Source organism: Salvelinus fontinalis, chromosome 30, assembly GCF_029448725.1.
Source record: "Salvelinus fontinalis isolate EN_2023a chromosome 30, ASM2944872v1, whole genome shotgun sequence".
In the NCBI taxonomy this organism is placed as follows: domain Eukaryota; kingdom Metazoa; phylum Chordata; class Actinopteri; order Salmoniformes; family Salmonidae; genus Salvelinus; species Salvelinus fontinalis.
In genome coordinates, this window is record NC_074694.1 from 15742040 (window position 1) to 15759500 (window position 17461).

Consider the following 17461-nt stretch of genomic DNA (forward strand, 5'->3'; position numbering starts at 1 on the left):
ACGTTTTCTTGGTTTTGTTTTTCCAGGTTTCGGGTTTTCCAACATTTTTTTCTGTGTTCATAACAATGGTTAAACCACATCAGGGGATGACTTTTGAGGTCTTGGAAAAATCTAAGAAACGGTGTAATTTTCCTTTAATTCAGTGAGCATGCCCTGCACTGTTGTTTTGTTAGCAGGTTTTCTGTAGTGCAGTAAGCGCACATGTGATGTGATTCGGCTGCCAATGGAATGGGGGGAGTAATCAAAAGCCCACTTGTGATGCCACTGGGCAGCGAAAAACTAGTAAGTTAACCTTTATTAATTTGAATTTAAATTAGTTTGTAGTAGTTAAGTGTTGCATTAAATTACTGTAGCTACCTCAATCGTTATTTCAAATCATTTCGGTGACTTCACAGAAATTGCTAGCTATCTGACATTTAACTAGCGAGCATGCTCAGCTAAATACAAATCCCGCTAGATTTGTAACTGAAAGAGTAATATAATAATATGAATTGAATGGAGTTTCCCATCTTCCCATTTAGAGTTTCTGGCGGAGCCAGAAATGCCCTTATCCAGATGGTGTGACAAAGGCATTTCCAAACAGACCTGCTAACTTTCTTTGTTGTTCCTTTTAACGTTGGAACCAACATGGAGTATCTCCAGTAGGAAGAGAGGCAAGAACCATTCGTCTGCCAGCTCAGGGACAAGCTACACTATTCACAGCAATTACATTGCAATGTTCAATGTAATTGCATTGCTGGACTTTTTGAAACTTAATGTATTTGTATTGCTTAAAAAATTTACAAATAAAAGGAAATGTATGGTTTAAACGGGTGTTTAATGTTAATTTGTTTTAGCTGTTAGTGATCATTCCCAGTGTTAATACATTTGTGTTTACATCATTAAGCCTTTATGTATCTATTGTGATCAAAGGGGTCTGACTTTATAGTAAGCAGAGCCTCATAGGATACAAGGCATTTATGTGTTATAAATTACCAAAGGGGTCTGACATTAAATTAAGTACAGCTTCATGCGATATAGTCTTTATGGACGTGTTATGAATGACTGAAGGTGTCTCACTTCAAACTAAGTATTACAGGACAACAGTGTCAATAAATATGTTATTAACGTTCTGCTGATTTCTCTCATGATTTACATATTACTGTAGGAGTGAGAGGTATTTACATGGGTTGATGGACCTGCAAAGCTTGTGTTTGTGTGTGTGAGAGAACCAAGATGATTTGGAGTAGTCCAACCTGAGACTGCCGCACCAGGTATTCCTCTTCTGTTCCCATGGAGACCAGGGCTTGATTACATCCTGTTACAATGGCAACAACATTTTGTAGCTGATCATTCAGTGGGTGAATGTGTCAAAGACCTGACTAGGCCCAGCACTGTGCAGTATGACTCGTTTTTGCTGGGTGCGTGTTTGTGTACTGAGGAACATGTAACTTGGTTCCAGAAGACACTATTAATTTATTTAGATTGGGAGCTTTCATCAAGGTAAGTGTCTCTTGGTGTAACGTCGTGCCCATGCTATTGCACACACAGCACATAAGCCTGGGATATCAACCATTCAAAGTTGGCCTTAGTGGGAGTGACCTTAAGTAGTGACGATGACAAATACTTTACTCCGTAACAGTCAAAAAGTCATAACGATGACTAAATCCTGCCCATTACCATGAACCCTTTATAAAGCATGACATACGGTTATAGATGCTTTGTAACACTTACCTTAATCAGCTGAATGTCATTGAAAGTGAGAAAGATTCACATAAAGATTTACTATCAGCCTTGTGTAAAGTGGAAATTACAATGCTGAAGAAAACAATGAAAATATTTTATTTATGCTATAGATCACCATCATCAAAACAGATTGTCAACAAAGGAGCAGGTGCAAGTAAGTGTGGCACACCTTGAAACACTTTATAACCGTTAAATCAAAGTAATACAAATGAACAAACTAGGTGAGATATACACCTACTACTAAGTGTTACATTTTGTCAGAATGTCTAGCCTGGACCCAGGTATGCATGTGCCCTTGTCTACTCCATGCTGACAAACAATGTTTGGCATGACAATTCCAGGAGTTGCAGGTTGATGTTTAGGGTTATGAATCTTGCCCTGATTGTAATTTAAGATTAGGGTTAGCAGTGTGGTTAAGGTTTAAAATCAGATTTTATGACGTTGTGGCTGTGCTAGCTAGTGACCACAGCATAGCTGCCTCCAGGTCAAGATTCATGACAATACATGCTAACCTGCTAAGGAGTTGGCAAGAAAGCAGAAACAGACTGGCAGATCTGGGTACAAACATTAAAGTTCATGGAAGCAGTATGCCATATTTCAAAAAGCCATCTGCTGAATGTAATAACATTGTAACATTAGAATGGACTACAGTGATTCTCACAACACCGGAGTGAAAAAGCACTTGACCATAGATTTTCTAAGAATGGTAACTGACTGAATTATAAATTCATTAATTGGTCATTATAAACATTGTATTTTCAGGAGACAAAAATAAATCATAACACATGTTTACAAACAGAAACTGTTATAAAGGGATGGAGTGTGATTTACAATATTCACTGAGCAGGCATCTTTAAAACAAAATAGTTATATGTTTAAGAATGAGGATGTAAAGGCATTGGACCGTGGTTCCACATTCCTTCACATGAAAAAAAAAAACGAACATAAGGCAAGCATGCAACATTTACTGAAGACATAGGCTAAATTAAGAGTACTTTTTTTTTTTTATATACAGTAGAATGTACTTAGAAACACAGGGGCCATTTTGATTTGTGAAGTGTTAATAGGTAACTAAAAGTTATTATGAAGAGGACAGTATAGAGACAATGAGACTTTCCTGTTCGTCTTACAGTGAAATGAGAGCAAAAATATGTCTTGCCTTAGAAAAAGTCAACATCGGTTAGAGAGAGTGGTAACAGAACATTATCCAAGCATGATGACTAGGCGAGAAAATTAAGCCTTTACAAAGCACTCCTCAGAGCATGATAGTAGTTCTGTTCATAACGTAAGAACACTCAATCAAGACACCATTCATTGAGATCTGTTTTCACTTAAAAATAAACTTCTGATATTTCTTTAGTAAACAATAGTGTTTATTTCTCCCAAAATTAACATAAATATAAAATGTAACGAATATAAATTGACTCAAATATGAGCACATTAAAGACGTTACCATTGATTGTACCACAGTAGAAACACAAAGCACATATTTAAATGCAGCAATATGTAACATGTAAACAATTTCAATTGCTAGTACCCTATGAAAGTGTTAGACCAAATAGTTGGCCAGTTACAATGACCAGTACAAACACCTGTGCATGAATTGTGTGCGCTAACCAGATAAAGAGGGATATTATTGATTTGTATGTTCTGTAGCAAAATCCTCTTCACTGGCTCATCCATCCTATAAGTTCACAACATTGTATAAGTTTGTGTCTCAAATAGAGGGCCTATTGTGCGAATCTCAAATAGTATTTGGTCATATAACAGCATACTCTTCTAGTCGACTGTAATTCAATATTCTCAAAACTGCAAAATCCCTCCAATCTTTTTCTTTAAAATATGTCAATTTCTTACAACGAAATAAGCATTAGAAACTATTTGGCACTATGTTAACGAAGGTGTTAAGCAGCTCATTAAGATTCATATAAAAATACCTTTCAGAAAAGAATGAACAAATATATGTCTGAATCTCGTAGGTTTCTATTGTTGGCTGGTGTTGAGGTGCAAGCATCAAACGCACATTAGTTGCGTCATGTAAAAAATGTTGCACTAGCATTTTCTGCGCATTTTCCCCTAACGCCAGGTTCGGCATTTTAACTGCCTAACATCAGTTGCTTGTGCTGAGGTGGGATGGGTGGCAAGATTTGAGGCGTGTCCTTAAAAACTATTTCATGCAGTGCTATAGGGAAGTTTGAAGACCCACAAAAAGCAGGTGGAGCGGCAGGTAGCCTAGTGGTTAAGAGTGTTGGGCCAGTAACTGAAAGGTTGCTGGTTTGAATCCCCGAGATAACTAGGTAAAATAAACTGTCGATGTGCCCTTGAGCAAGGCACTTAACCCTAATTGCTCCTGTAAGTCACTTTGAATAAGAGCGTCTGCTAAATGACTAAATGGTAAAAATATCTTAACTCTCACGCAATGGCCGTTAGCCAAAATTAGTATGAATAAAGCAATTTTAAATAGTCTGAGTGCTTTGAAACTAGGTTTTTGCCCTAATGCTTTTTAATTATTCACATACCAGCATTTCGCTTGTTCAAGTAGGCTATCTATCCCCATTTTCAAAGAACACCCCTTGTTTGATTACCAAAGCCACACTCCTCCAAACTATTCAGTCCTACTATAATGACATAACAGCAATTTTGTTTGAGAAACAGCCTGCAACATAGGCAACAATACAATTGACAGGAGCCTAGTATTTTGTATAGTCGTCAGAATGTTGTGTGTAAAGACATTTAGACCACGTGTACACAGTGCCATGGAATGAGAACCCATGTATGATATCATGCATCTGACCCGATCCTATTTAGAAACATTGTTTTTGGTTTAACGCATAAAATGGCGTACACACAACTTGACGCCACCACATATTTAGCCATGGAGCACGTTCTGATTGGCCGGTGAGGGGCCAAACCTCGACACACCAACAACAGGTTTGTTCATCAAAACCCAGCTCTTTCGCACCACAGCCAGCTACTGCACCAATAGTGAAAATACCAAAAACATGACATCCCGAACCCATAAAGCCACTGACTGCACGAAGACTTACCATTGTGTTAGCCTTGTTAAAATAGAGCCCTTAGTCTTTATTCATGATATACACCGAGTGTACAAAACATTTTCATGACAGACTGACCAGGTGAAAGCTATGATCCTTTATTGATGTCACTTGTTAAATCCACTTAAAATCAGTATAGATGAAGGTGAGGAGACGGGTTAAAGAAGGATTTTTAAGCCGTGAGACATGGATTGTGTGTGTGCCATCCAGAGGGTGAATGGGCAAGACACAAAAATATTTAAGTGCCTTTGATAGTTCTTGAGTGCCTTTGCAGTTCTTAAGTGTGTCAAGAACTGCCATTCTGCTGGGTTTTTCATGCTCAACAGTTTCCTGTGTATTATCAAGAATGGTCCACCATCCAAAGGACATTCAGGCAACTTAACACAACTATGGGAAACATTGGAGTCATCATGGGCCAGAATCCCTGTGGAATGCGTTTGACACCTTGTAGAGTCCATGCACCGACAAATTAACCACTTTCTGAGGGCAAAAGGGGGCAAAACTTTATATTAGGAAGGTGTTCCTAATGTTTTGTACACTCAGTATATTGAACCATATTCCATTAATATTTTAGAACAAATATGGTAGAAAGTAATCTGTATATTTCTTACAATACAAACAGATTGCACAGATGAACAGTCAAATGCACAAATGGTCATCTATAAAAATCACAATATGAACATACAAATACACCTTGTTAGTGAACTAGAATGTAACCCTTCCCTACACCATGTTCAAGGGTGTAAATGGGAGAACCCTGTCACGCCCAACTACTATTTCTCAAAAGATCTGCTTCAAGCATTACATTCATGCTACAACATAGCGTCTGTGTTGGATTGTAGTACCCATTACAGCCACCAGGACGACTATTGTTACTTTCGCTTTATATTTCATACATCTATCCTTGAGAAACAAAGGCTGCACTTGATCTGTAAAGATGCTCAAAGGCATGGTAGTCACAATACTCAGGTGCATATTAGATTTACAGATGTTGGATCTTCATTTGACCAATATTGTCAGAGCAAAAATAATCCTGCAGCAACAGGATTTTAACTTTTAGTGTTGCTTGTTCTGTGGTTAGACTATTAGCTGGCCAAAATTAGGCTACATGAAGTGCAATACTGTTAATATAACTGTGTTATAAGTGCAGATTTTGTGAATTTATGTCCATCATGAAGGTCATTTGCAGGGAAATTCTCAGCAACAAAAGAGGGATCAAATTAAGACCTATACCTGTAGGTTATGCTCAAATGTATAGACTCTTACACTCACACATGGCAGTCAAATTGTACATTATTGTAGGGAATGGATTGATTCTAAAGAAGGCTGCAGCTACCAAAGGGGTTTTTGCTTTTCTTTGTCCTCTGTTTGTTGGGTCGCAAGCTGATGACTTCTCGGCCGTTGCTGGAGTTCTGACTAGATAAGTTACTACTTGTGGTGTTGAAAACTCCTGTTAGGGTAGAGATGTTCAGATGTGTTACAACGTTAATGACTCATTGCTGACACAAAACATTTACAAGAGCACTCTTATGAAATCCCTTGGATTTCTAAGCACGTGTTCTGAAAGCTAAGAAATTGAGAATTATAATGAATACCGCTTTGATGTCATTCAAGCAAACCACACACCCGAGTCCAAATATGCACTTAACATTTCTATATAAAACATCGTTTTTACTGATGCACAGACATTTAGGCCTTCAAGTTGAAGCCAACTACAACAATTTGGACTGCAAACAAACATATTTAGCAAAACTGGACGCATTCTAATTTTGCTATTATTCGTTACTGTATGCTATTTAATGTATGGTATCAATCCACAATGGACTAGGATGGGATTATTCTGTGCCCTCCAGCCGAATTGGAGTTGATAACGCAAAGACAGTCAATAGCCTACACAACCTCATGCACTATTAACCTCTTTCAGCTAGGGGGCACTATTTTTATGTTTGGAAAAATAACGTTCCCAAGGTAAACGGACTATTTCTCATGCCCAGATGCTAGAATATGCATATAATTGACAGATTAGGATAGAAAAACTCTAAAGTTTCCAAAACTGTCAGAATATTGTCTGTGAGTATAACAGAACTGATTTTGCTGGCAAAAACCTGAGGAAATCCAACCCGGAAGTGCCTTTTATTTGGAAAAATTCCTGTTCCATTGCCTGCCCCTCCTCCATTTAAAGGGGTATCAACCAGATTCTTTTTCCAATGGCTTCTTCAGGCTGTGACCAGGCTTTAGACAGTTTCAAGCTTTTATTTTGAAAAATGAGCGAGATTTATCATTAACGCGTCAGGTGTCCTTTGATTAGTTCATGCGCCCGAGAGTTGTAGCTCGACATTTTCTTTCTCTGTAGTATTGAATAGTTTACCGTCCGGTTGAAATATTATCGATTATGTATGTTACAAACAACCTGAGGATTGATTAATGAAAACGTTTGACATGTTTCTACGAACATTACGGATACTTTTTGGAATTTTCATCTGCCCTTCAGGACCGGAACGAGCTTGTGGTTTTCTGAACATAACGCGCAAACCAAATGGCGGTTTTTGGTTATAAAACTAATCTTTATCGAACAAAAATAACATTTATTGTGTAACTGGGAATCTCGTGAATGCAAACATCCGAAGATCAAAGGTAAGCGATTAATTTGATTGCTTTTCTGACTTTCGTGACCAAGCTAATTTGCGGCTAGCTGTTCTTACTTCTAGTGATTGATAAACTCACAAACGCTTGGATCGCTTTCGCTGTAAAGCATATTTTCAAAATCTGACACGATAGGTGGATTAACAACAAGCTAAGCTGCGTTTTGGTATTTCACTTGTGATTTCATAATTATAAATATTTTTGGTATTTTTTATTTGGCGCTCTGCAATTCAGCAGTTGTTTACGAAAATGTTCCCGCTAAAGGGATCCGTGCATCAAGAAGTTAAGCCATGTAGAACGCCGATTGGCCAGTAAGTGGTCAAGCCCTCGTCACACCTAGAACTTATTTATTCATCAAAACATGGCCCTTTCGCGCCACCGTCAGCTATTGCGCTCATGATTCCAGCTGTGAAAATATAATAAATATGTCTGACACACCCACAACTCGAAAGCGCTGCGAGAACATTTATCATTGCGTACATTTTGTTAAACTAGAGCCGAGAGACAGATTTCTTACTCAAACTTTTTTTAGGCCTTGTTGTATGAATCCCAAATGTTGCATGAATGTTGCCGTCATGTTACCGAATGTAATTGACAAATGTATAGTGAAGATAAAATGGGGAGGATCATAAATGCAAACTATCTTTGCAGAGCTTGCAGTACAAGACAAATATCTCTGTGGCACTGTACAATCCAGTGCCAAAGGTCTGTACTAACTAGAGACGTGACTGACATGGTTATCAGGATGCTTACCAATTTTATTGCTAGTTGTATGGACTACCTCAGGCTCTTCTGCTGTTTTCCGCTTCAGTCGCTGCAGATACTTATCTGCTAGGTATTTAAAAACTGAAAAGAAATGTCATTTTTTAAATAATTCCTATGACATTCTTCCCAACATAACAGTTGTTTAACTGTTTTAACTGGCTCACCTTCATTGACATTGAGGTCCTCCTTTACGGAGGTTCGGTAAAACCTCAACTTGAGCTTCTTGGCCAGACCTTCTGCCTCCTCACTACAGTACCAGGAGAAAAAGAGCAAGGGTTACTGATCATGTCTAATGTTTGTTATCCTAGCCATGCATCTAGAAATGTTTATTTGTTTATTTATCAATATATCATAACAGACCAAGTTCAAGAAGGAAAATGGGTCTATGGAAGTGTTACTTTTTGATCACCGTGTCATCCAGTAGGTCAATCTTGTTCTGCACCAGGACAGTGGGGATGTCTCCCACCTCTATCTCCACCTTCTCCCACCAGCTGCCGATGGCCTCAAACGACTCCCTGTCGGTGGTGGAGAAGACCAGTACACACGCCTGGGCACCTGGAACACATCATGCGTGGCTCAGTAATGTATAGAGCCATGTCATTGTGGAATGCTCTGCCACCAGAGGTTACTCACACAAAAAAATGCAAGTTTAGCTTTTTTTTTTTTTTACTGATTACAAAAAACATCTTGTATCACAGCATCTCTTCTCTTCTAAAGCTCTAAATTAACTACCGTATATAATTATAGGAAGTGTGTAAATAGTATTTTTGATGTCTTGACAAGAAGATAAGATAATATTAAATACAAATAAAATAAGAATGATATATTGTCAACAACTGTTCTGTACTCTGTCATTTAGGCCATTCAATGTTTTGTGGACCCCTGGAAGAGTAGCTGCTGCATGTGAAACAGCTAATGGGTATCAAGTATACCTAAACATACACAGGCCAGCTGTCACCACAATGCTAAGAAATGCTGGATCCTCACAGCCCTCACAGTTATTTTGGTGTACATAAGAAGCTTTCAAATCAAATAACTGATTTTGTAATGTGTTTTTTATTTGTATTGTTCAAATTCCATACACCCCAGTTTGTATTTCATGTGTTAGGAGAAGTGTAGCTGCCTGGGCCATACAATAACAGAAATAGGGCCATACAATAACAGAAATACAAGATGGACATAATGCTAGTTGAATTGTTCCCTGTGAGGTCATCTTGGTGCAGTTGCACAGCTGAATCCATCCTGAAAAAATATAAATCAATAAAATAAAGTTGGAAAGTGAGAGGCTGTCTTCTCTGGCAGACCCAGTGGAGGAGGATCATGTCCTTCCCAGGGAGGGAGGAGTCTTACCGCGGTAGTAGGCCTTGGTGATGGCGTCAAACTCTTCCTGCCCTGCCGTGTCCCACAACATCAATCTCACATCTTCATCATTCACTCTGGGGGAAAAAAAGGCAATTTCAATACTTGGTATTGTGAGTTTCTCAATGTATAGACAAAGCAGTATCAAATGTATACATTTCTACTTGACTATCATATCAAACTATTCACCCAGTTCTGCGCTATACGTTACAGGAGCGATAGTCTTTTGAGAGTCAAATATCCTCCACACCTTTACTGTTTTATAAAAATAATGCTTCAAGCCTTCAGTGAGCGCACCTTCATCTGACAATTCTGCCTGTTTTATTCAATGCAGTTAGAGTTTCAATGTTTTCCTGGTTTCTCTGGTATTTCCTGTGAGTATCCATTTTTCCTACTACATTTTGGCACTCGAGGTAGCCTAGTGGTTAAAGCGTTGGGCCAGTAACCAAAATGTTGCAGGACAGAACCGGAGCTGACAAGGTAAAAATCTGTCGTTCTGCCCCTGAACAAGGCAGTTAACCCACTGTTCCTAGGCCGTCATTGTAAATAAGAATTTGTCCTTAACTGACTTGCCTAGTTAAATAAAGGTTCAATTTAAAAAACAAATGTTTTTTATGTGACCGAAGCAATTGTCACATCATATTAATAAACAACTACCTGAATGAAATACCGCTCGACACTTTACATTGGAGTTATGGGTTGGCTTCACATCTGTTAAGCACAAAAATAAGGAAAAGACTGGAAAAAGGAACGTTTGTGGTTTTGGGAAGCAGTTTTAACCTTAGGTCAAATTCTTAAGGTCTCTCTTGGGCCAGAATGCAGTTAACTAACAGTTTGACAGATGCCAGGGATCTCTTATAAAATAACATGTTAAGAGAATAAAGAGATGGTCTGTGCAGCCAAAATGCATGTACACTGCTCAAAAAAATAAAGGGAACACTTAAACAACACAATGTAACTCCAAGTCAATCACACTTCTGTGAAATCAAACTGTCCACTTAGGAAGCAACACTGATTGACAATAAATTTCACATGCTGTTGTGCAAATGGAATAGACAAAAGGTGGAAATTATAGGCAATTAGCAAGACACCCCCCAAAACAGGAGTGATTCTGCAGGTGGTGACCACAGACCACTTCTCAGTTCCTATGCTTCCTGGCTGATGTTTTGGTCACTTTTGAATGCTGGCGGTGCTCTCACTCTAGTGGTAGCATGAGACGGAGTCTACAACCCACACAAGTGGCTCAGGTAGTGCAGTTCATCCACGATGGCACATCAATGCGAACTGTGGCAAAAAGGTTTGCTGTGTCTGTCAGCGTAGTGTCCAGAGCATGCAGGCGCTACCAGGAGACAGGCCAGTACATCAGGAGACGTGGAGGAGGCCGTAGGAGGGCAACAACCCAGCAGCAGGACCGCTACCTCCGCCTTTGTGCAAGGAGGTGCACTGCCAGCGCCCTGCAAAAGGACCTCCAGCAGGCCACAAATGTGCATGTGTCAGCATATGGTCTCACAAGGGGTCTGAGGATCTCATCTCGGTACCTAATGGCAGTCAGGCTACCTCTGGCGAGCACATGGAGGGCTGTGCGGCCCCACAAAGAAATGCCACCCCACACCATGACTGACCCATCGCCAAACCGGTCATGCTGGAGGATGTTGCAGGCAGCAGAATGGAGACGCCGTGGAGAACAGACTCTGTCACGTCTGTCACATGTGATCATGTGCTCAGTGTGAACCTGCTTTCATCTGTGAAGAGCACAGGGCGCCATTGGTGAATTTGCCAATCTTGGTGTTCTCTGGCAAAAGCCAAACGTCCTGCACGGTGTTGGGCTGTAAGCACAACCCCCACCTGTGGACGTCGGGCCCTCATACCACCCTCATGGAGTCTGTTTCTGACCGTTTGAGCAGACACATGCACATTTGTGGCCTGCTGGAGGTCCTTTTGCAGGGCGCTGGCAGTGCTCCTCCTTGCACAAAGGCGGAGGTAGCGGTCCTGCTGCTGGGTTGTTGCCCTCCTACGGCCTCCTCCACGTCTCCTGATGTACTGGCCTGTCTCCTGGTAGCGCCTCCATGCTCTGGACACTACGCTGACAGACACAGCAAACCTTCTTGCCACAGCTCGCATTGATGTGCCATCCTGGATGAGCTGCACTACCTGAGCCACTTGTGTGGGTTGTAGACTCCGTCTCATGCTACCACTAGAGTGAGAGCACCGCCAGCATTCAAAAATGACCAAAAATCAGCCAGGAAGCATAGGAACTGAGAAGTGGTCTGTGGTCACCACCTGCAGAATCACTCCTGTTTTGGGGGGTGTCTTGCTAATTGCCTATAATTTCCACCTTTTGTCTATTCCATTTGCACAACAGCATGTGAAATTTATTGTCAATCAGTGTTGCTTCCTAAGTGGACAGTTTGATTTCACAGAAGTTTGATTGACTTGGAGTTACATTGTGTTGTTTAAGTGTTCCCTTTATTTTTTTGAGCAGTGTATTTTGATTTCAGTGGTCACTTAGGACACAGTACGGTCCCTGAGATCTCTGTGTATGGCTCCTATTGTATGTACCTCGTCAGATTGTACTGCATATCTGTAAGAGTATTGTGTATTTTTATGCATCTTAATATACATACTGTATGTATACTCCGGATGTGCACGGTTATTCAAATATCTGAACGGATGTTAGCATTTTAACACTTGTGTGATTATTCATTTTAGCGAGAAACAAAAAGTCTAGGTCTATTTTAACAGTGAAAAGGATTATTCTAAATTCAATTAAAATATCCAAGTGACATTGTTACATACAAGGACATACTATGACATTTCAAATTATTAATTTAATACAACAAACTTGTCAATGTAGTTTTAATGACGTGCGCCCCATAGGAAAAACAGTAGCCTACCAGTAGCCTTCACGTGTAGCTTGTTGTTTATGTTGGGAACCGAGTGGCGCAGCGGTGTAAGGCACTGTCTCGCAGTGCTAGAGGCGTCACTACAGACCCATATTCGATCCAGGGCTGTATCACAACCAGCCGTAATCGGGAGTCCTATAGGGTGGCGCACAATTGGCCCAGCGCCGTCCAGGTTAAGGGAGGGTTTGGCTGTCATTGTAAATAATAATTTGTTCTTAACTGACTTGCCTAGTTAAAAAGGTCAAATAAAAAATAAAATGTTGGCCAATCAAAACAGCAAAGAGGCTCAATGTGTAGCAAGTGTAGTGAGACTTCACTAATGCACCACAAGATGGAATAAAGTTACAGAATTAGAAAGAGTAGGCTACAATGAGCAACCAACAGGTAGGCTGTTGTTTTATCTGAATAGGGTTGGGAAGAAAGTGCAGAATGTAGCCTTCATTAGCCTAGCTAGCTATATCTGGCTTCTCTAGGCCAGGGGTTCTCAAAAATAGCATAGCAGGAGTTTTACTATGACTTGGGCAGTGCATGGGGTCTGTGGCAATACTGCAGGCCACTGCCCAAGTAAAACAACGTGCATGCCATGTTTTTTTTTTATCTCACTCGAGTTGTGGACTGATTCATTTGCCATCACAAAAGGAGTCCCCGGCCCTAAAAAGTTTGAGAAACCCTGCTCTATGCTACTCCAGTCAAGACAGGAACTGTTATATGGGATGATAAATGACATTCTGTCCGCTGCAAGTTAGCTCTTCTTGGCTGTAGCTGAGTTGCCTTGGCTAGTGGCTACTGCATCTCTCTATCCTTTTGGGCAGCAGGTAGCCTGGTGGGTAGGAGCATTGGGTCAGTAACCGAAAGCTTGCTGGATCGAATCCCTGACAAGGTAAAAATCTGTCCTTCTGCCCGAGCAAGGCAGTTAACCCACTGTTCCCTGGGCGCTGATGATGTGGATGTCGATTAAGGTTGTGTTAAATGCGGAAGATACATTTCAATTGAATGCAGTTGACTAGGTATCCCCTTTTCCCCTCCGTCTGCTCGCACCCATCTCACACACTGCTCCCTCCGCAGCTGCAGCAATAGATCGCCAGCCTCTCCCCGGCGCAGCAGTGCTCAGGTTAAAACGTAAGTTTCAAGACCCACATGTATTTCAAATATCTGATAAATTCATGATCCTATTCAAATAGTAAAAATATTTCAAACAACCATCCCCAATGTAAAATATGCATAGACACACTAACAATGGGAAATCTCCTTACAGTAGCTGTCTCTCCAGGAAGTCCACACCGATGGTCTTCTTGTAGTCCTTGGTGAAGATGCCCTTGCAGTAACGCTGGATCATGCTGGACTTCCCCACCGCACCGTTGCCCACCACCACCACCTTGATGGCCACTTCCATGTCCTCCTCCAACATGGCTGCGTGTTGCTGGGCTTTCTTCACACTTCCAGGCAGTCTGGTGTTGGTTTAGGAGGGCTGTCACTGGATCACTTAAAACACCTCCTGATAGAGACAACAAACTGATGTTTTACAGATTGATAACATGACTTAAGGTCTGAATATTGTTATTTTCCTCTGCACAAAACCCTTGTCGTTCTGCTGTTCAAACAGCCAAGTCACCAACTGACGAGAACAGCCCACATAAAAACATCCCTCTGTTTATTCAGCAATATGATGTCTTGTGTTTCGATGCCGAGAACACTTTCTACCTCACTGCTCCTCAGTCTACCCATAAAACCCTCACTAGCTGGCCCTCTGTTTTACAGCTGAGTGTAAACATTAGCCAGTGCATCCTGGCTGCAGCCATCTGAGGTAACGTCAGCTGATGGTTTCCTCGTTCTTACAGGCTACAGTCAGCTACACTTAGCTCAGTTACTGCCTTCGTAGGTCTGCTCCCACACACTTTTCCATTAGGTAGCAGTCTGGGCCTGCCTGGGTCTGGCTAGGAGAGGGTGTAGCTGATGTGGCAGGCATTTAAGAGAGGAGAGGAAGCTGTCTGGCCCTCGCCGGGAGAGGGTACAGACGCCTGGCCCTCGCCGGGAGAGGGTGCAGACGCCTGGCCCTCGCCGGGAGAGGGTGCAGACGCCTGGCCCTCGCCGGGAGAGGGTGCAGACGCCTGGCCCTCGCCGGGAGAGGGTGCAGACGCCTGGCCCTCGCCGGGAGAGGGTGCAGACGCCTGGCCCTCGCCGGGAGAGGGTGCAGACGCCTGGCCCTCGCCGGGAGAGGGTGCAGACGCCTGGCCCTCGCCGGGAGAGGGTGCAGACGCCTGGCCCTCGCCGGGAGAGGGTGCAGACGCCTGGCCCTCGCCGGGAGAGGGTGCAGACGCCTGGCCCTCGCCGGGAGAGGGTGCAGACGCCTGGCCCTCGCCGGGAGAGGGTGCAGACGCCTGGCCCTCGCCGGGAGAGGGTGCAGACGCCTGGCCCTCGCCGGGAGAGGGTGCAGACGCCTGGCTAGGAGAGGGTGTAGCTGACGTGGCAGGGATTCAGTCATGTTCCAGATGACTATGTTTTATGGGAACTGACATCATATATCCCAGATCCTTTGGATATGAGCAGGGGAAACATCCCCACTATGACACCAATGACAGATTCAGCCTAAACCTCTTGCCTGGTAATGTGACTGATAATATCACGTTGGCCTAAAAGTATCAGCTTGGTAGCAAAATAACACTAGAGACTAGCGCTACGGGCCTATCGTTAACGTAGCTACAAAAACAAAACATTGTGTTCACAATGTGAAAAGCTCTGGTTTGACTTAACCTCAACAGACTATGCAAGGAAAGTGTTGTGGATCTGTCTAGGGTTCCACTGACTGCAAACAAAGCGAAGGTAGGCCTTTTTCCTGAGTTTAAACTCTCATAGAGATGCTTGATATCCAACATCATCTGGTCTTATTCGTAAAGTGGATGATCCAAGCCACACTGTAAACAGGCTGGCTTCGCAACCACAACGAAAGCTACCTTGATGCCTGCTAACCAAACCATGTCCCATTATCCAGACTGTCAGCAAATTGCCAAGATGTCAACACACAACCCAACACAACACAGACTAACCAAACATCATGGAAGATTCTAGGTAGACGAGGCTACTAGGTGACTGTAAAGTCCACAGATTGAGTTACAAAGTAGAGCCTCTCCCACAACGTTTCACCAAAGGTAACTGAATACAGAGCTGGCTGTAACTTAGCTGCATGCAAGGACACACCAGCTTCATGTACCATTCACTCCAATTTTGCACAGACTGTTGAAATGCCATGCACTTACAGGAATTTAGCCCAAACTGCAGCTGACACAGCAAAGCTTGCCAGAACTGGATGTTCCACTGTATACAAACATATTTCCTTGGCTACATTGACGCTTCAACAGATGTAGCTTAAAATAAGACATTTGTCTTAGAGGAATGTGCTGTTATGTCTAGGCTGCATAGTTAGATTGTTCCTTCAAAGTGACTAGCCTGACAAACGGGTGAGCAGGCATACACATCCACACTGCTTGTGTAAACACTCCACTAAGATCACAACATGACTTCAAACATCAATATACCTATTACTAACGTCTTCATTAAAAACGGCTAGGTACTACGGCTTACTCTAAATCAGTAAATTGGACGACAGTTAATTGACAAAATGCCAGAACATGCACAGCATCTGCTGATTTACAATAAAGAATGGCACTACTTGACATCATCACCAGCGAATGGCTTCATGCAGTGAGCTGAGGGAGGATGGGGTCACATAGAAAATGTGCCTTTCCAAATAGTGCTTGAAAAGGTGTTTTTAAATCCACGAAATAAAATAGATTCATACAAGTTCATGATTCCCAGCGTAGCTAGCTAATCATGTTATTTGTTCATTAGCTGTCCAACACTTGATACAAAGTCTCACTGAAAAAAATAATATAATTTCCAACAATTGTATAATTTCGAGTGATACAATCGTAACATTGTTTCTCTTACCTACATCCAGTTACATGACCGTCTGGCTCTTGCAGCTGCAACAGGCAACAAACAGCACGAGACGAAAACAAAATACAATTGCTGCGCAATGAAAGAGAATAGGTCCTGTGTTTTTTTTTATGGACCAAATTAAATATAACAAGCTATAATAAACTGTAACGTATTAACAATCAAATCGCTTCAACAATTTGTAAAGCTAACTTAGCGAGCTAGCCATGTAAGTTAGCTAGCTAACGAACGATGGATTGTCCAGTCTCCACGTTCAGCTAACGTTAGCTAGTACGTCTCCTAGTTGGGCTTGCTAGCATTTAACACTCTCGTTTATATAATAAATCACAACAAGAGGAGACGAATATCCACGCTTTTCATCAATGTAACAAGTCGTCTAATCATATTTCACAAAGCGACGACTTGAATTCAATAAATTGTTGTTGCCTTGCTAGCTCTATTTGCTTGGCTCTCACCCACAACTGCAGTCCAGTTGCTATAAACGCTTTTGGTTTCCGACAGCAGATGCGCAGTTCACTGCGACTCGCGTGGTCAATTTATGGACTACAGCTCCTGTGAAATAAATTCATCTAAGCTGATCTTGAATCTGTGTGTGGCCAGGTTGTATCGTGACCATCACGGCCAGTCCACGACTTTATGCCGCCCTAGGCGAGACAAAAATCTGCCGCCCCACAATTTTTTTTCTCAGCTAAAAGTCGGAGGAAGAGAACATGATAAACTCAGCAAAAAAAGAAACGTCCCTTTTTCAGGACCCTGTCTTTCAAAGATAATTCGTAAAAATTCAAATAACCTCACAGATCTTCATTGTAAAGGGTTTAAACACTGTTGCCCATACGTGTTTAATGAACCATAAACAATTAATGAACATGCACCTGTGGAAAGGTAACAGCTTACAGACGTAGGCAATTAAGGTCCCAGTTATGAAAACTTAGGACACTAAAGAGGCCTTTCTACGGACTTAGAAAAACACCAAAAGAAAGATGCCCAGGGTCCCTGCTCATCTGCCTGAACATGCCGTAGGCATGCTGCAAGGAGACATGAGGACTGCAGATGTGG

At 41.8% G+C, this 17461-nt stretch overlaps 1 protein-coding gene and 1 long non-coding RNA gene across 2 annotated transcripts; one reads left to right on the top strand and one right to left on the bottom strand.

Annotated features, from left to right (window-relative positions):
* Nucleotides 1–156: 156 nt before the first annotated feature.
* Nucleotides 157–1112, top strand: LOC129828721 (uncharacterized). Its single transcript, XR_008755276.1, has 2 exons — nucleotides 157–282; nucleotides 522–1112. It is a non-coding gene; the product is annotated as an uncharacterized LOC129828721 (long non-coding RNA).
* A 1964-nt stretch (nucleotides 1113–3076) lies between these two features.
* Nucleotides 3077–17024, bottom strand: LOC129828720 (ras-related protein Rab-23-like). Its single transcript, XM_055889882.1, has 8 exons — nucleotides 16861–17024; nucleotides 16397–16431; nucleotides 13705–13946; nucleotides 9540–9625; nucleotides 8588–8744; nucleotides 8354–8436; nucleotides 8178–8270; nucleotides 3077–6231 (listed from the first exon to the last, which is right to left on the bottom strand). The coding sequence occupies exons 3-8, from the start codon at nucleotides 13857–13859 to the stop codon at nucleotides 6098–6100; spliced, it is 708 nt and encodes a 235-aa protein (XP_055745857.1). The 5' UTR covers nucleotides 13860–13946; nucleotides 16397–16431; nucleotides 16861–17024; the 3' UTR covers nucleotides 3077–6097.
* Nucleotides 17025–17461: the final 437 nt, after the last annotated feature.

Bases quoted from the DNA above. Each gene is read 5' to 3' on its own strand.
- LOC129828720 (XM_055889882.1), bottom strand. From the start codon at position 13,859: ATGTTGGAGGAGGACATGGAAGTGGCCATCAAGGTGGTGGTGGTGGGC. The intron at 8,745-9,539 runs GTAAGACTCCTC...GATGTGTTCCAG, and splicing joins CACCAAGGCCTACTACCGCG to GTGCCCAGGCGTGTGTACTG. The intron at 6,232-8,177 runs GTAAGCATCCTG...CTACCCTAACAG, and splicing joins TACAACTAGCAATAAAATTG to GAGTTTTCAACACCACAAGT.